The 19,484-nt window shown below is 36.1% G+C and overlaps 1 protein-coding gene across 6 annotated transcripts; it reads left to right on the forward strand.

Annotated features, from left to right (window-relative positions):
* The first annotated feature begins 350 nt into the window (after positions 1 to 350).
* Positions 351 to 18,897, forward strand: ZNF658 (zinc finger protein 658). 6 transcript variants are annotated; one of them, XM_040450187.1, is made up of 7 exons: positions 358 to 550; positions 2,558 to 2,656; positions 2,828 to 2,886; positions 4,578 to 4,731; positions 8,167 to 8,293; positions 8,590 to 8,685; positions 15,086 to 18,897. In XM_040450187.1, the coding sequence occupies exons 4-7, from the start codon at positions 4,720 to 4,722 to the stop codon at positions 17,977 to 17,979; spliced, it is 3,129 nt and encodes a 1,042-aa protein (XP_040306121.1). In that variant the 5' UTR covers positions 358 to 550; positions 2,558 to 2,656; positions 2,828 to 2,886; positions 4,578 to 4,719; the 3' UTR covers positions 17,980 to 18,897. The 6 variants fall into 6 exon arrangements, with proteins under 6 accessions (XP_040306118.1, XP_040306121.1, XP_040306115.1 ...); XM_040450181.1 differs by lacking the exon at positions 4,578 to 4,731; XM_040450182.1 differs by lacking the exon at positions 4,578 to 4,731 and having other exon boundaries at positions 359 to 498.
* Positions 18,898 to 19,484: the final 587 nt, after the last annotated feature.

Below are 19,484 nucleotides of genomic sequence, written 5' to 3' on the forward strand. Positions count from 1 at the left end.
CCCAAGGCGCTAATTGGGGGGGGGGGGGGGGGGGGGGAAGGCTTCTAACATTACTTCCTGCAGTTTCCAAGTTTTGTGGGAAATGTAGTCTTTTTTTAATGTTTATTTATTTTTGAGAGAGGGAGAGTGTGTGAGCCTGGGAGAGGCAGAGAGAGGGGGAGGGAGACAGAGGATTTGAAGCTGGCTCTGTGCTAACCGCGGGGGGGGGGGGGGTGGGGGGGGGTGGCGGGAGGCGTACTGGACCGCAGGAAGGGTGAGATCACGACCTGTGCCAAAGTGGGATGCTTAACCTACTGCGCCACCCAGGCCCCCTGGGAAATGTAGTTTTAAACGTCACGGGCCTACCGCGCAGCACTCTGGGAATCCAGCTTGGGGGGGCTCATTCTGCGCAAGTGCACATCCAGCCCTATCTCTTTCCGCGGGCCTTCTCTGCCTGAAGAGGACACGATCTCGGCTTCCTTGGGTCTGTGGGGGAATAATAGAGGCTGCGCGCCGGGGGTGAGAGCACTGGGGACACGGATTCGCGAAGTGTGGGGCTCTGCCAGGTCGGGTAGGTTTGTGTGCGGCGAAAGCCAGGGGGAAGTTCGAGGACGCTCCCGGTAGATTCTCCCCTCCTCCAGCCTCTGTGCATGTGCGGGGGTGGGGGTGGGGGGTTGGTTCCCACCTACTTCTTCGGAGCAGGTGGGGCTGAGTCCCCTGTCTGGAGAAGGTACTTCCTGTGGGCTCTGGGTGCTGGGACTGTGGACAGTGGAAAGGGAATCCGCCTTTATGATTTCGATGAACACGAGGCTACCAACAGTAGCTTGTGCATTAGTCTGAGAATTAAGTGTGTAAGTTGCTGTCACAAGATGCTTTGTTCCCTTTGGTATTTTATTTAAGCCTCACAATTGCCTTTAACATTCCATGTTAAAAAGTGAAAGGAACTTACTGGGGACGGAATGATATACCTGAGGGCACGGCTGGTAGGTGAGAGAGGCTGGAATAAATACAAGTAGATTTTACTCCCTACTTCTTACTCTTTCCAATATCCATTCTGCCCCAAACCCAGAGGTGAAACCTCTGGAGCTCTTAGCAGAGTCCCCAAATTTTCAGAGGAGATATGATTGTGAAGTGAATATGGACAGAACCTCACAATGTGGTAAATATTTCCTGGGATTTGTGGATTCTTTTTAGAGCCCCTCCTTCAGACAGAGACTCTTGAACCTTCCTGCGCTAACCTATCTCCATCCTCAGAGGCACATTCTGATAATCTAACGCAGTGCTGGCCAGTAGAAAGATAACACAAACCAAACATAATTTAAAATTTTTCAGTAGCAACAGTGAAAAGATTAAAGAGGTGAAATTTGTTTTACTGATGTGTTTAACTCAGTATATCCAAATTACTATTTTGATTTGTGAGTAGGCACACTTTAGGTGCAGTAGTTGCATGCAACTAATGACTACATTACTGGATTTGAAGTGAATTCCAAAGTCACATTTAGAGTGTTAAATGGAGATTTCAAATGCAGTAAATTTGTTTCTCAGACCTGGATCCCAGCCCCTCTGGAGGAAAGTAGGTCTTAAGATAGGAAAATGAGAGCCCTAGAAACCATTGTCAGCTCTTCTGACAGATCCTTCATTGGAGTTTCAGAACAGAGGCAGAAGGTTCATTAAAGGCACAGGTCCTGATTTTCTATACCAGAAGCAGTTCTTGATCCCTGTACAGCATGAGTGATGTATATTCAGGAGTATTTTCATGAATTGTGTAATTTTAAACAGCTAGCTTACCCCACCTCCACCGCCCCCCCCCCCCAATAAATCCTGCCAAAATATGACTCTTGGTAATGTCATCACACCCCTGAAGCCATCACAGACTGGACAGTGGCACTGGACCTCCTTGCAGAAGGTGGTAACTTGAGGTTGAGAGGGGTGGGTTACTGTCATGCTGCACAGGAACAGGCACGTCACTGGATGGCTGGTGAGGACATGATGCCCAGGGACGATATAATCAGTCAGAACTGGTGAAATCTTAAACAGCACCCAGTTTCCTTCATTCTCCCCTCTTTCCAGATTCTGAACTGCCCTCACTCTATGTCCATCAGCACATATGGCATCTAGTTATGCGATGCTCCCTATTATGTAGGTAATAATAAGAGGAGAGTAGAAGAAAGGCTTTCTATATTGGACACTTTGGAAGCCCAAAATATTGGGCCTGAAAGAATGATTTTTGTAAAGACACCCAAGGCAGAATCAAGAACTAAGCACAGTACTGTTTACTTAAATAGATAAGTACTATAGGCATCTTATTAAAAAATATGTGTTATAAGTTGCAACCAAGTTAGAACAAAAAGTTAGAAAATATATTTCTTGCATAAAGCATCCCATCTTTATTTTGGAGTTTTTTGGGGAAGTTCTAACTCAAGGTATAAAGACAACACAAACTTGATTAACAATCACATCTAAGTAATTTTTTTAACAGTTTAAATGAAGGTAGAAGGTTTTGCCTTTGTATGCCTGAATTTGTTTAACCAATCTCCTTTTGTTTTATTTTGTGTTTTTTGTTGTTGTTCTTAATTAGAAGGGGACATAAATTGTTAATTCATCGACTTTTGAGTTACACAGCAGTGAAAAGACAAGTTTAAGCCGACATAATCATATTGGAGATGCACTTGTTCAGGTACTGCCTCTGTGTGGTCCCTCCTGTTCCTTCTCAAGAATGTCAAAGGAACATTCTTCTATAGGGAAACCTTTTTTTCTAGCTGGTGTTATGGAAATTTTTAGGCAAATGAAAATAGTTGTAAGGCAGACCAGGTGTCTCATAACTCTATTTTTCTTTCCTCTTCCCCAGGAGAACCTTTTCATTTCTTTACATTCTTCAAGGAGCAGCAGAAAATGAACATAGCTCAGGTGAGTTCTGTTTTAATAATCTGTTTGTTTTACAGTAGATTTTATAAGGGCTTAGGTATCTATTCACATGGAAAAGTAAAAATAGAAATGGATCAGATGCCTTCATAGGTGGAGATACAGATGAAGAGCAGAGCAAAGGTAGCATGTGGATATATGTAGATGCTCTTGTATTGCAATTTTATCAAATTGGAGCTCTAAATCTATTTTTGAATTTTTGGTAGCCATGTCAGAGTGTTAGACAAACAATGCTTTTAAAGGTCAACACTGATGAGATGATTACGCAAACTGATACCTCATACAATGTTAAGACATTTTAAGTTCAAAAAAAATCTGTTTTTCTTTTTTTTTTTAATTTTTTTTTAACATTTATTTATTTTTGAGACAGAGAGAGAGCATGAACAGGGGAGGGTCAGAGAAAGAGGGAGACAGAATCTGAAACAGGCTCCAGGCTCTGAGCTGTCAGCACAGAGCCCAACACGAGGCTCGAACCCACGGACCGCGAGATCATGACCTGAGCCGAAGTCAGACGCTTAACCGACTGAGCTACCCAGGCACCTCCCAAAAAATCTGTTTTTCGAGTAGGTGATTTAGTTAACAATTTGTCAGTAATAACTCTAAAATAATATAGAACATTGTCTCTACTTGTTCTTCAGTAAAAGTAGAAGACATAATGCTAAATGTGAACTTGGTCAATTCTGTTTTCCAGAAATTCAAACATAAGAGTTGAATAAGACATTTTTTCTGATGAATCAACTGAATATCCTTAAAATTACTGTCCATAAATATTTTGAGTACCCTTGGTATTTGGATTGCTCAGCAGACAACTTAAAATTGTGTTCTGTTTCAAATGTTTAAATACTTTCTATTCACACTTGGTTTCTCTCCCACTTGCCTATCATATCCAGTGACCAGAGACTTGACTGTAATCACATCCTTGAGTCTTGTCAAGTCCTTTCTTTACCTGACTTTTCTGAGCACTTGTCTCTGCTTCTCACTCTGCCCTTCTGGAAAATTTCTTTGTTAGTGTCTGTGACACCCTCCGCTGGCTTTTTCCTTCCCCTGCTGCTATCTTTGTGGAATCATCTACTTTCCCTTGTACTTTCATGTGGCTCATCCCCCATTTTTGTCCTTGGCCTTTAATCTGCTCTATTATCTTGGTATGGTTTTATTCTCTTTATTTTTTTCTAAACTTCATTGAGATTCAGTTCATATACCATGCCATTCACCCATTTTAAGTGTAGAATTCAATGATATTTTAGTGTAAATGTGCAGATATCACCACACTCAATTTGAAAATACTTTCATCACCTTAAAAAGCACCTCTACATTTTATCCCTTCTCATCTGCTCATTTGCCTCTAAGCCCCAAGCAACCACTAATCTATTTTCTGTCTGTATAGATTTGCTGACTCTATTATTTCTTGTAGGAGGGTTCTGCCTATGACAAATTTTGTTTTTGTTTATCTAGGAGGGTTTTAATTTTTCTATTTTTACTAGTTATATAATTCTTGGTTGACAACTTTTTTTCTTTCAGCATTTGTCATATATCATTTCATTACCTTCTGTCCTCCATGGTTTCTGATTAGTAATCTGTTTTTAATACTGTTGTACATGATGAGTCACTTCTTTCTTGCTACTTTCAGTATTGTCTCTTTGTCTTTGTATTTGACAGTTTGATTTCCATGTGTTTAGGTGTGGATCTCGCACTCTAAATTTATCCTACTTGAAGTTTGTTGAGCTTCTTGGATTTGTAGATTAATGTTTATCATGAAATTTGGAGACTTCTTGGCCATTGTTTCTTCAAATATTCTTTCAGACTTTCTGTTTGGGACTCATGCATATGTTGGTAAGCTTAATGCTATCCCATATTTCATTTTCTGTCATTATTTTTTCTTTGTTTCTCACACTACATAATTTCAGTGGGCATATTGTCCACTTTGTTCATTCTTTCTTTCAGCTGCTCAAATCTGCTGTTGAACCCCTCCGGTGAAATTTTGATTTAGTTCTTATATTTTTCAACTCTTGAGTTTCTATATAATTTGTATTTGTTATATTTCTCTTTATTGATATTCTTTATTTAGTGAAATTTTTTTTATATTTTCCTTTAGTCCTTGGACATTGTTTTCTCTAGGTATTTGACCATATTTAAAATAGCTGATGTAAAGTTATTGCCTAGTAAGTCTAATGTCTGCTTCCTTAGGAGTAGTTTCTATTAATTATACCTTTTCTGCATATATGTCTGTCTTTCTTTTCTTGTTTACTAATATTTTTGTTGCAAATTTGACATTTTAAATAAAATAATGTGACAACTCTAGAATTTCTCCTCTCCATAGGGGTCATTGTCAAAATTTATTTTGTTCAGTGACTTTTTAAAAAATTCTGTAGAGCCTGTGTTTCTTGTCATCTGAGGCAGCTAAAGTTGTCTACAGAAATTTCTTTAAATGCCTAGAACCAGTAAATTTTCCAGTCTTTGCTAAGGAGATCTATGCATGTTTGGGAATTCCTTCTACAGTCAGACAGGCAGTTAATAACTCTGCATTAGCCTACACTTCCTTCTAATGCCAAACTCAGAGTCACCTAGAATTGACAGCTTAGACCCTTCTCACATCTTTCCTGAGCATACTCACAGCCTTGGGTGTATGCACAGCTCTGTGCAAGTATATGACCTCCTAGATTTCAGGAATATATCAGAGCTTTTCAAAACATTTATGGACATCTCATTATCCAGCTTTTCCTTTCAAGCTTCTTAGTTAAGCCATTAATTGCCCCAGCTGTTATCTACCACCTCAGATAGCCATTAAGTTAAACAAATAACTTTAGTTGTTGTTGTATTTAATGTTTATTTATCTTGAGAGAGAGAAAGCATGTGCATGTGGGAGGAGCAGGGAGAGCGGTAAAGAGAGAATTCCAAGCAGGCACCATGCTGTTTGCACAGAGCCATTACAGAGCTCAATCCCACAAACTGTGAGCTCATGACCTGAGCCGATACCAAGAGTCGGACACTTAACCGACTGAGCCACCCAGGTGCCCTGCCTTTAGTTGTTTTTGACAAATGCCTGGAAGAATAAGGCTTTTCACGCTCTGAGCTAGCTCAAATAAAGGCATCCTGATAAGCAGGGTCTTTTAGGAAACCACCAAACAGGTCAAATAATGACAGTTTTCTATGAATGAGGCTTTGATGGATCTCCAACCCAGTTCTGCTGTTGTGGTTGCCAGGCTTCTGGTTGCAGACCATTGGTTCTCAAACTATTGCAGAGTTGGGAGAGAGAGGGATGGGAACAGGGTAAGTTAAAAGGATATGGATCAGCATCCTTACTATGATTCCGCTGGTTTTTTTTAATGTTTTGAAGATAGCCTTTGTTAATTTCTATAATTTTGCCAGTTTTTTCATTGTTATTTATGGGCAAGAGAAATTTCTTAGATCCTTACTTCAATGTTTATATTTATGTCACTTGTTAGCTTATTTTTTTTTTTAATCCAAGTGATTTCATTAAGTCAGATAGTAAAGAGATTGGCAAAATGAAAGCAATGCCACTTTTCTCACTAATTTTTTTAGTTTTGGAGGATATAATTAAAAATTTTTTTAGATTAAATTTTATGAGGGGTATTCCTGTTCTTTTGTTTGTTTTAGTTACCAGCTACTGAGTTTCACACACAGGAGGTACTCACTTAGTAATACCGAAGACATGAATGAACAAATAATTGGATACATAACACTGGGGGGAAAAAACTTGCTTCTATCCTATTATTTCTTAGTCTTTTTCTTTTTCTTTCCTATTTATAATTGTGATAAGAATACTTACATGAGATCTACTCTCTTAGCACATTTTTTATGTGTATAGTACAATACTGTTAACTATAGGTGAGCTACACAGCAGATCTCTAGAACTTAATGACTTTGCATAACTGAAACTTTTTACCAATTGAACAGCAACTCCCCAATTTCCCCTCCTCCCAGCCCCTTTGAAGTGCTTTGTTGTGGAAATTTTCCCTTTTCTCATTTTCTAAGATTCTACCCTTTCCTGACTCTTACTACTTTTCAGAAAACTTTTTATTTAGCTTTGTGGCCTATACTTTATTTGCCACCCTCTTTAATATTCAGGCTTCCTCAAATACTGTTTGGTATTTTTCTTTCCTCAGTCCCATATGGGATGCATAGCAAGCATATAGCTCAAATTGTTGTCTGTTTGCCTCTTAAAATTTTAGGTACAACCCAAATTGCTAATAAGTCCTAAATTCTTGCCGTCATTTTAGACCTCGCTTCTGTGTTCTAAAACCATGTGTATACTAGTTTAAGAGATAGGTCCAGTTTTATGTTCACAGACCCTTCAAGAACAACATGAACAGATCTGTTCACTAAAACTTCTAACATTTATTTTCCTTTTGTTTTCTAAATGTCAGTGTTTAGCATCAACATTCCAGAAGCTGCTCGTATGGTTAGACTAGGTGGTTGCACAAGAAGGTAGCTATCAAATGGTTGTTGCTGCTGCCCTGTCATTATATCCCTATCATTATATTCATTGTTGTTACTTCAGTTAAAATAATGTTCTCTTATATTGCTCTCTATGGTTCCAACTCCCTGGTAAGTTGTTCTTTGCTCTTCATGAACTCTAGATTTATGTTATCTTTATGTATTTATTTATACCTAAGTTTGATTGTGTAAAATATTTTCACAGCTTACATGTTATCTCTTCTTTGTCTCTCATTATTTACAATGATGATGCATGAAGAGGGAATGAACATCTTAGAATTCTCTAAATACCCACGGTAATCACTTGGGATGTAGAGGAAGAATTGTAGGAAGCCTCTATACATTGAATTTTTTTGTCTTAAAAAAATCTATGGTGGGGCGCCTGGGTGGCGCAGTCGGTTAAGCGTCTGACTTCAGCCAGGTCACGATCTCGCGGTCCGTGAGTTCGAGCCCCGCGTCGGGCTCTGGGCTGATGGCTCAGAGCCTGGAGCCTGTTTCCGATTCTGTGTCTCCCTCTCTCTCTGCCCCTTCCCTGTTCATGCTGTGTCTCTCTCTGTCCCAAAAATAAAATAAACGTTGAAAAAAAAATTAAAAAAAAAAATCTATGGTTTATAAACAGATATAAATGAATTATAGTAAGTTAAAAATCTTGATAACTGAATAACTCCACAAAGACAAAATTAGGTCAGAAATAGATGCCTTTTAAACCATTTGTTTTAAAGCTTAAAAGTAAACAGGAAAAATAGTAATTCTCAAAGATACTTTCTTTTCACTTAATTCTGAATCCGTGAATAAAATGTATTGTCACAGGGGTCTGTGTCATTCGAAGACGTGGTTGTCGAATTTACCCAGGATGAATGGCAGTACATGAGCCCTGCTCAGAGGACACTGTACAGAGATGTGATGCTGGAGAACTATAGCCACCTCATCTCAGTGGGTAAGCATACCTTAGTATGTGACTTCCTCTAGGTTACATTTACTTTTTTTTTTAAAGTTAACAAAACACATGGACTCTTTGTAGAGATTAATGTTGTACAGGCTTTTGAGTAAGAGGTCCAAGATAACTGAAGCCTTTAAGGAAACAGAAACAATGTTTATGTTACTACTTTCCATGGAAAACTTCAATTGAGCACATTATTTTGCTTCTCTTGCTGCTGTTAACTTTCTACACCTTTGGAAACCAAAAAGCCAATGGATCTGGTCTGTATATACCCTCAATTGTCATGTTTACAGGGTATTGCTTGACCAAACCCAAGATGATCTTCAGGTTGGAGCAAGAAGAAGAGCCCTGGTCCTTAGAGGAAGAATTCCTAAACCAGAGGTACCCAGGTGGGTGAGCACTGACAAAAGGAAACACTTGGGGTAGTTCAACTTTTAGGGGAATACCTTCGAAAGTTTGTTTTATACTTTTAAACAGCTCTATTGAGATAGTTTACATATTGGACAATCCACCCATTTAAAGAGTACAATTCGGTGGCTGTTCACAGATACATGTAAACATAACCACACTCCCATTTTCATCACCTCAAAAAGAAACCTTATACCTTTAGCTATTGTCTCCCTTCCTCCTGTCCCCTACAGCCTTAGCAATCACTCATCTACTTTCTGTCTCTATAGATATGCCTATTACATTTCATGTAAATGGAATCACACATTATATGGTCTGTTATGATTGGTTTCTTTCACATAGGATTACAAGATTCATGTGTATCAATATTTCATCCTTTGATTGACAAAATAAGGTCTCATTGTTTGTTCATTCTTCAGTCATTAGATGTTTGGGATTCTACCTTTTGGCTATTATTGAATAATGCTAATAGAAACATTCATTACAAGTTTTTGCATGGATTTATGCTTTTTTTTTGACATGTGTTTTTATTTATTGAGTTATACTTAAGAATGGAATCACTGGGTTTTATGGTAACTATTTCAGGAACCTCCAGACTATTTTTCACAGTGCCTGCACCATTTTTCATTCCTAATGACAGCATATGAGGGTTCTGATTTTTCCACATCTTCACCAATAATTGTTATTATCTGACTTGTAGCCATCCTAGTAAAAGAGAAGTGATGTATTAGTGAAGTTTTGATTTGCATTTCTGTATTAGTCATCTGGCCTGGCATAATAAAATACCATAGTCTGGGTGGTTTAAACAACAGAAATTTTTCATAGTTCTGGAGGCTGGAAGTCCAACATCAAGGTGCCAGCATAGTTAATTTCAGTGAGGCATCTTCCTGGCTTGCAGATGACTGCCTTTTGACTATGCCTTCATATGGCCTTTCCTGTGTACTTGCATGGAGAGAAAGAGAGCTGTGATGTCTCTTCCTATTTTTATAAGGACACCAACCCTATAAGAGTTGGAGCTCTACCATTATGACTTCATTTAGCCTTAATTATTTCTCCAAAGGCCTTATCACCAAATTACATTGAGGGTGAGGGCTTCAACATATGAATTGCAATTCAGTCTATGACAATTTACCTGTTCACTAGTGATGTCAAGCATTTTTTCATGTGCTTGTTAGTATTTGTGCAAACTAATAAACAATTTCAAGAATTTCAAAAATTATAGTTTCAATATAACTCTTAGAGCAAAAAGGTAAAATCATCCTGAGCGTGTTTACTGAAAGTTTTTGTTGTGAAACTATTAAAACATATTGTGTAACATAAAAATTGACCTAATTTTTGGACCATGCATGTTTCCCAGTCACTAAATATAAATGATTTGATCATATTAGTTAGCTAAAAAAGGTATTCCTAAATAAGTATCTTTGAAAGATTGTAATAAAATGATAGTAAAGTTATTAAGTCAAAAATAAAATAGTTTAGGGTTTCATGTTCTCATTCAGGTTTGAATTTAGGCAATAAATGCATAACTTAAAAAAAAACGCCCTCTAGTCAAGAGCACAAGTTATGCATTTGAATGACTACACCAAACAATATCATACCAATTATCATAAAACACAAAATAATGGAGTACTAAGAATTTAAAATTCACCAGGATTAGGAGGTAATAATGTACTTTATCTGATTATATTAGACATGCTATGAACATTAAATAAGTATGCCTATATAAACATAGATGATATTTATATTAAAGGGAACCATATATTTGTACATGTATCCTAAAATCAAAGAACAAGCCTTTCAAGTTCCCATGGATTTATTATAAGATAGTGAAATGCAATATTAGTCTAAAAAAGAAAACCTCAATAAATCCAAATCCTAAATAAATCCAAATCCCATAAATAGTAATCTGAACATATTTTGATAAATCTAGAAATTAATGATAACATGAGTAAAAAAAAATTGATATGGATATTTCAAAGATTACCTCTTTTAAACAACATATAAATACAAAAGGATATCAAATCCAAAATTGCATGACATTTATAAAAATAAATATGCATATTATTAACATTAGGATATGTGTAAGTTAATGAACAGAGGTAAATTGGTAGTCTCCTAGTAATAAATTAAGCAAGAACAATAACAAAAATGTACTAATACAAGCAGAATTTAAAAGTGAAATTAAAAATTAATAAACTGGAGGATTGAGAAATTGTATGTTTCTTAGAATAAAAAACAGTAAAATGAATGAAATTTGAGCTAACCCTAACAAAAACAAAAGAAAAGAAGCACTTATGTGATAAATTCAAGATTGTAAAATTTAATGCAATATCAAAGCAAATCTCATTCATAGAAGTGATGTGATAGGATTTGCTCTGTTAGATATGTAAAGCTGTGAGAGTTAAGTAGTATGAAACTGGAGGTGGGATAGTTTAATATAATAGTGAAACAGAAAAGAAAGGTCAAGAAAAACACATATGCTTTATAGATAATTGATCTTTGACAGGTGGTTCTATTCCCACAGATCAGTGGAGAAAGAATCTTGAGGTAATCTTTTGGATCTACATGAAAAATGGGATTCAGGTGGCTTAAAGTCCTGATTTTCAAAGCAAAACTAGAAATATTCTATATGATAATGAGAATGTGTTCATGACTCTGCTTAGGGAAGAAATTAATAAGATATAAAAAGTATTAACTGGGGGAAAGATGGAGTAATGTATTTTGTTTTACTCTGCCCACTAAGTACAGCAAAATGTATACGTGTGTGTGTATGTGTGTGTGTGTATGTGTACAGACATAAACATAGACCTATATATATGTGTATGTATATGCATATTATATATAAAAGTATATATATATATATATATTTGTGTGTTTAGAGAGAGAGAGGGAGAAAGACAGAGACAGAGAGGGAGAGAGGGGAAATGTAACATTCTGATAGATAACAAAACAATGAAGGTGAACTAGGGGCCTTGGCACTTGATAAAATACAGGGTGGTTAGTGTTAGGAAAATGCTGGTAGGGACCCTGATCTCTTACCCTTCTCCATTGTTAATAGAACAGCCCACTCCTCCAACTCCCAAAGGTGTCTGTGGAAGTTTAGTCCACACTTGGCAGTAGTGAAGCTGCACTCCACTTCTTTTGTTGGCATGATTTCAGAAGAGGTTGGCTAAGACTGAACATTAATTTTGATAAGTCCTATTAATTTTTTCTTAAGGATCATGCATTTGTTGTGCTGTCTAGAAGTATCAAAACTCAAAGTAACAGATTTATTCATGTGTTTTCTTCTAGAAATTTTTAAATTTCACATTTTATATTTTATGATCCACTTGGTGTTAGTTTTCATAGACAGGATGAGTTATGTGTTAAGTTTAAATTTTTGAAAAGGGGAGTCTAGTTATTCTAGCACCATTTTATTGAAAAAATTATCATTTCCTATTGAATAGCATTTCCATTTTTCTTAGAAAATGGATGAACATCTATTTTGTATATGGTACATAAGTATAAATATATGTGTATATTTGTACTTTTATTCTGTACATTTAAGACTATATATTTCTGTGGTATCTCTATTCTTTTTTATTTATCTACATATTTATCCTTCCCCAGTACCACATTAATTTTATTACTCTAGATTCTTAATTAGACCTTGAAGTCAGGTAATGTGAGTCCACCAATTTTCTTCTGTATAAATTTTAAAATGATCTTCTTGGTATTTACAAAAAGCATGCCAGCTATTCAACTGGGATTGTATTGAATTTATAGATCAAAAGAGGATTGATATCTTAATATAGATTCTTCCAATCAATAAAGAACATATACATATCCTTTTATTTATGGTTTCTTTGATTCTTTTTATCAGTAGTTTTCAGCAGATACCAAGTATTTTGTTCTTTGTTTTTTCAGCACTATGGTAAATCATATTCCTTGTCAGATTTAAAATTCCAGTGATAATTGTTTGTATATAATTGGCTTTTGTATATTGGCTTTGCATTTTTCCTTGCTGAAAACAGTTATTAGTTAAGGAGCTCTTTTGAAGATCTTCTTGGGGCTCTCTGGGTAGACTTACTGTGTATCGTTTATTTCTATTCTTGCTTTATTGCATTGGTTGGAACTTCCAGTCTGGAATAGAAGTGCTGAGGGTAGACAGCCTTGTCTTTTTCCAATCTTAGTATTCAGTTTCTTATTCTTAAGTAAGTCTCTTATTCTTAAGTATGATATCAGCTACAGGCTTTCTGTATATTCCCTTTATAATAGGTTAATGGATGGAATTTGAATTTTGTAAAATATTTTTTCCCTTAAATGATGTGATTTGTCTTCATTCTTTAGATGATTAAGATGATGGATTACATTGATTGACTTTTAAATATTGCAATAGTTTGTATTCTTGGGATGAACCCCCACTTGATCCTGATAAATCATTTCTTTTCATATATAGTTCTTTTTGATGCTTTTTTTTGAGGATTTTTACATTTATGTCATGAGGGATATTGGTCTGTATGTTTCTTTTCTTGTGTTTTCTAGAAGAAATTATGTAAAATTGGTATATTATTATTATTATTATTATTATTTTTAATGTTTGACAGAGTTCACTAGTTACTACCATCTGATCCTGGAGCAGTTTCTTGGAACTACATCTTTGTCGATCACATATTCAGTTTCTCAGATGCTGACCTATTGTGTTACCTCTTCCTTCATGAGTTAATTTGGTAGTTTTTTCAAATGAAATTTGTCCATTTCACCTAAATTGTCAAACTTATGGGCATAGAGTTTCCCCTAATATTCTTTTACTGTCTTTTTAGTATCGTATCAGTATTTATGTCCCCTCTTGCATTTTTTTCTGTTATTAATACTGTGTGTCTTCTCTTTTTTCTTCTTGGTTTTAGCACTTAAAAAAAATCTTCAATGAACTAAGCTTTGGTTTCATTTTTTTCTCTGCTTTCCATTTTCATTTTCATTGTCGTCTTTAGTCTTTATTATTTTCTTTTTTTCTTTCTTTAGATTTAATTTGTTCTCTTTGTCAAGTTTGTTAAAGTAGAAGCTTAGGTGACTGATTAGAGGTCTTTCTTTTCTAATATAAAAGATTGTAAGCTATGAATTTATCTCTGAGAACTACTTTAGCTGCATCCCACAAATTTGTATATGTTCTAAACAGTTTTTGTTTTCATTCAATTCTAAATATCTTAATTTCTTGGGAGATTTTCTCTTTGACTAATGGATTAATTGGAAGTATATTAACTTACAAATATTTTGTGTCTCTCCAGGTAACTTTGTGTTAATCATTTCTAGTATAATTTCTCTGTGGCTTGAGATTATACTTTATACAACTTCTGTTCTTTTATATTTGTAAAGATTTTTCTTGTAGTCCATGATGTGGTCTGCCTTGATGAATATTTTATGTATATTTAAGAATAATATGAATTAAGCTATTTTTAAAATGTTCTTGGGTTTTGAGAGTATAGTTATTCCAAATGCTGCTGCATCCCTTCTAGCTATAATATTGTATTCTTGCCTCTTTTCCCTTTTTTCCTTCCCCTACCTGCTGTGTTGCCACAAGTACCCTAAAACAGATTTATTTCTTTTGCAGATTCCATAAAGTAGATAGGAATGTGGTTTTAGGAATAGTTGCGGTAGTGATTGTTGTTACCATCCCTGAATATCCTATGAATAGAACTTGCTTAGGATTCTTCATGATCTTTCCACTAAGCTCTTGGTTTGGCTCATGGAAAGAAATTTTGCAAGTGTCCAGTCCTTTATACCTGTGGCAATGGAACTTTCATTTCCTGTTAAACCTATCTAGAACCACAGGGAAATATTCCATTTTTGTTAGGCTTGAGTAGGGTGCATATTGTCAAAAAGATTTTCTGTTCTGTTAGACTATCTTTATTTCAGACCTTTGGCCAGAAGGAATAGGGTTTTCTTGTAGCTCTTTTTGTCTGTGTGTTGTTGACTTTGGATTACAGGCTTCTCCAACACTCCAGTACCCCATAGAAGAATTATGGGAAACAGAAAAGCCTTGAAATCCTCTGCCATGTCATTTCTTGAGTCCCAAAGTTCCACATTCCATTTTGTAGCATCTTACTTACTTTTTTATTTATTACTGATTGATTTATTGATTTTCCAGGGATATTTTAATTGTAAGAGGGAGGACTTAGGAAGATAGCTACTCAATCTTGGCCAGCTCTGGAAATAATACCTGTTTTCTTTAACATGGATGAAGAGAGAGAGAGTATATTTCTTTTTCTCTATGTGTATGAATTACTAATCTCTGGGAATGTGACCTGTAACAGTAGATTACAATACATAACAAACATATGGCTATAAATTCCTTTCCATAAGAAATGTAAGATACAGAGATATTTTCGATTTTTCTCATTTTAGGATATTTCAGCATTGATATTCACATTGAGGGGAACCAGGAAAAACAAGAGAAACCTTTGTGGCAAGTAATATTCACTAATAACAAAACATTGAGTAAGGAAGAGCAGAAAGTCTTAGAAAAACCGTTTAATCTGGATATAACTCCAAATTCTTCAGGAAATATGCCTTGTAAATATGACTCATGTAGAATGAATTTGCCAGTTGTTTCTGAATTAATTATTTGTGATAGAAACTATTCAAGAAAGAAGGCTGATTACATGGATGTATGCAAAAAATTGAAGCTTGATACTAAGCATGAGAAAACTTACACTGGAGAGAAGTCTTACAGATATAATAAAAATGTAAAACCTCTCAGTTATTGGAAAAATCATCAGAAACTTCAAACCCTGGAACAATCTTTTGAATGTAATGGATTTGGGAAAATTTTACATGATAAGACTGTTTGTGTTATAGGAGAGGAATCCTATAAGGGTGATGAATTTAGGAAAAACTGTGATAACTACATGAGAACTGGCACAAAAGAGAAATGCTTTCATCTTAATGAATGTAGGAAATCCAAAACCACTATTGAGAATTACAATAAAGTTCACATGGCTGTGGCACACTATGAATGTAATGAAAGTGGGAATAACTTCAGCAGTATCTCATCTCTCACTCAATCTCAGAGAACTGCTACAGAACAGACTAGTTTTGCAAGCAATAAGTGTGAAGAAAACTTGAGCCAGAGCTCAGCCCATATAGTACAAAAAAAGACACAAACAAGAGATGAATTTTGTGTGTATAATGGATGTATAAATACCTTTTACCAGAAATTAGACCTTATAGTATGTCAGAGAACTCACACAGAAGAGGAATTGTACCAGCGTGGTAAATACAGGAGGTCCTTCCATCAGAACTTAGCCCTTAGTGTACATCAGCAAAGTGAAACTGGAGAGAAGTCATTTGAATGTAATGAATGCAAGAAATCCTTTTACCAGAAAGTACAACTCATTCATCATCAGAGGACCCATCCAGGGGAGAGACCTGAGGAATGTGGGGAATCTTTTTGTTCAAATTCACACCCTGTTCATTATCCTGGAACTGATATAGGGGTCAGTCTCTATGAATGTAGTAAATGTGAGAAAACTTTCTGTCAGAAGTTAAACCTCAGTGAAAATCAGACAGTTCACACAAAGGAGAAACCTTATGATAATAGTGGATGTGGGAAATCTTACAAGAAGTCTGCTCTCGTAGTATGCCAAAGAACACACACAGGGATGAAGCTCTGTCAAAGAAATGTATATGGAAAAACATTCTCCAAGATGTCACATATCAGAGAACATCAGAGAATTCACACAAGGGAGAAATCCTACAAATGTATTGAATGTGGCAAAGCTTTCTCTAAGACATCACATCTCAGAGCACATCAGAGAATTCACACAGGTGAAAAACCCTACAAATGTGTTGAATGTGGGAAAACTTTCTCTAATAAGACACACCTTAGTGCACATCAGAGAATTCATACTGGGGAGAAACCCTATGAATGTAATGGATGTGGGAAAACTTTTGCTGATAATTCAACCCTCAGAGCACATCAAAGAATTCACACAGGGGAGAAACCCTATGAGTGTAATGAATGTGGGAGGCCTTTTACCCATATATCTGTTCTCAGAGCACATCAGAGAATTCATACCGGTGAGAAACCCTATGAATGTAATGACTGTGGGAGATCTTTTGCCCATAATTCAGCCCTTAGAGCACATCAGAGAATTCACACAGGAGAAAAACCCTATGAGTGTAGGGACTGTGAAAAAACTTTTGCCCATAATTCAGCTCTCAAAGTACATCAGAGAATTCACACAGGAGAGAAACCATATGAATGTAATGAATGTGCAAAAACTTTTGCCCATAATTCAGCCCTCAGAGCACATCAGAAAATGCACACAGGGGAGAAACTCTATGAATGTAGTGAATGTGGGAAAACTTTTTCACAGAAGACACACCTCAGTACACATCAGAGAATTCACACAGGTGAGAAACCTTATGAATGTAGTGAATGTGGGAAAACCTTCTCTCAGAAATCATACCTCAGTGGACATGAAAGAATTCACAAAGGGGAAAAACCTTATAAATGTAATGAATGTGGGAAAACGTTTGTTTATAAGGCAGCTCTCATTGTCCATCAAAGAATTCACACAGGAGAGAAACCCTATGAATGTAATGAATGTGGGAAAACTTTCTCCCAAAGGACACACCTCTGTGCACATCAGAGAATCCACACAGGGGAGAAACCTTATGAATGCAATGAATGTGGGAAAACTTTTGCTGATAATTCAGCCCTCAGGACACATCAGAGAATTCACACAGGGGAGAAACCCTATGAGTGTAGTGAATGTGGGAAAACTTTCTCCAAGACATCACACCTCAGAGCACATTTGAGGACTCAAACAGGGGAGAAACCCTATGAATGTAATGAATGTGGGAAAACTTTTTCCCAGAAGTCATATGTTACTGCACATCAGAGAATTCATACAGGTGAGAAACCCTTTGAATGTAATATATGTGGGAAACCTTTTGCCCATAATTCAACTCTCAGAGTACATCAGAGAATTCACACAGGTGTAAAATCCTATGAATGTAATGAATGTGGGAAGACTTTCTCCCAGAAGTCACACCTAAGTGCACACCAGAGAATTCACACAGGGGAGAAACCCTATGACTGTAATGAATGTGGGAAAGCTTTTGCACAAAATTCAACTCTCCGAGTACACCAGAGAATTCACACAGGAGAGAAACCCTATGAATGTAATGAATGCAGAAAAACTTTTGTCCGTAAGGCAGCTCTTAGAGTACATCACACCAGAATGCACACCAGAGAGGAAACCCTTACATGTAGTGAATTTGGGAAGTCCTAATGGGACTCAGATCTTATTGGATAACATATATTAAAGAAGCTTATGTCACATAGACTGGCAAATTGTTTCCTTTTCCACTAGGCACATACATAGCTTGTCTAATTTAACAATCTGTCCTTCATTCAAGTGATGCTGGTCATGGAATATGACACTATTACATTTAATCTAAGTCTAACCTTCAGAAGTCACCTTACATTCTTTCTGTCCTATATTATACTGTATAGAGATATTTCCAGGGCAGACTTCAGTGCCATGTATTAAATATGGTAGAACATAAGGTGAAAGAAGCCAAATCTGAATAACTGGGTGAAACAACATCTCCACTAACATCTTCACAAGTTGGCTTAAAAGAAAAACATCAAATTGTACTCTGTTGAGCTTTTACAGATTTTGTTCTATTGGTTAAACACACATAGCTTAGATAATTCTGTTATGGTAGGACAAAACCCTATGAATATAAATGTCAGGAAGACCTATAAAATTCAGCCTGTCACTATGTATCAGAGATTTCATATGAGGAGAAAAGCTGTCAACATCTTGAGTGATCAGAAGCCTTCATTAAAAATTAGAGAAATCTCAGGGAAAAACACAAAAGCCTTTACTAGATGTTAAACATCAAATAATTAAGATTTGACCAAAATCTTATAATTTGATAATTTATATTTTAATGAATATTGAACAGTTGTTTCAGATTTTTTTCCTGAGGAAATGTATCAGTTTCAGAATTGAAGATAAAATCTTCACCTAGAACTGTTGTACCTAAATTTGTGATTTATATATAACTTCAAGTTTTATAGAAAACATATAATAAAATATTCACCTGTACAGAAACTCACTGTGGAATGTGAAGTTTTAAAGATGGAGGAATAACTTAAATCCTGTGTACAACCCCAATAAATGTTTGTGGCTAGTCTCTGAGCTATGTGGTACATCTGTATTAGTTTGTGTAATAATTCATTATTGGTTATGAGTTCTAGTAGAAGACAGCAACCAAACCTCCCCTGGACCTAATCCATTTTCCTTTTTGATTTATAATTTATGTTCTTCTGTTGGCTTCCTTCAGCTTGATGCTGTTGATGCTGTGAGATTTTGGCCTGCCTGCTAGTGTGGCCCTGTTTTTCTAGGATATTGGAGATCCATAAGATTTCCTAAGTATCCTCGTGTATCTGGATGGGTGAGTGGGCTGAATGTTGATTCTTACATGGTTTTTTGGCCTTCGTTAAATCGCACAAGTGGCTTATTTTGCACTGTGTAATTATAAAGGAAATCATCTCCTCATCCCTCTTGTATGCATGTAGCCTGGGCATCTCATGTAGGCTCGTTTTCCAACCTCATAATGTATGCTCACACTGCAGCATTGCAAACCAGTGTTATTTCTGTCCTGCTTGGACAGTAGGTTTTGGAATTGGAATGAAAAAGGCTACTTTCATGACATAAGTACCACACTGATAATGAAAAACAGACTAACTTGAGAACAGGTATTTTTTTGACAGTGGGTGGTTACC

The sequence above is a fragment of the Herpailurus yagouaroundi genome, unplaced genomic scaffold (genome assembly GCF_014898765.1).
Source record: "Herpailurus yagouaroundi ecotype Mexico unplaced genomic scaffold, PumYag 201, whole genome shotgun sequence".
In the NCBI taxonomy this organism is placed as follows: domain Eukaryota; kingdom Metazoa; phylum Chordata; class Mammalia; order Carnivora; family Felidae; genus Herpailurus; species Herpailurus yagouaroundi.

Bases quoted from the DNA above. Each gene is read 5' to 3' on its own strand.
- ZNF658 (XM_040450184.1), top strand. The intron at 8,294-8,589 runs GTAAGCATACCT...TCATGTTTACAG, and splicing joins TAGCCACCTCATCTCAGTGG to GGTATTGCTTGACCAAACCC. The intron at 8,686-15,085 runs GTGGGTGAGCAC...TTCTCATTTTAG, and splicing joins CCTAAACCAGAGGTACCCAG to GATATTTCAGCATTGATATT.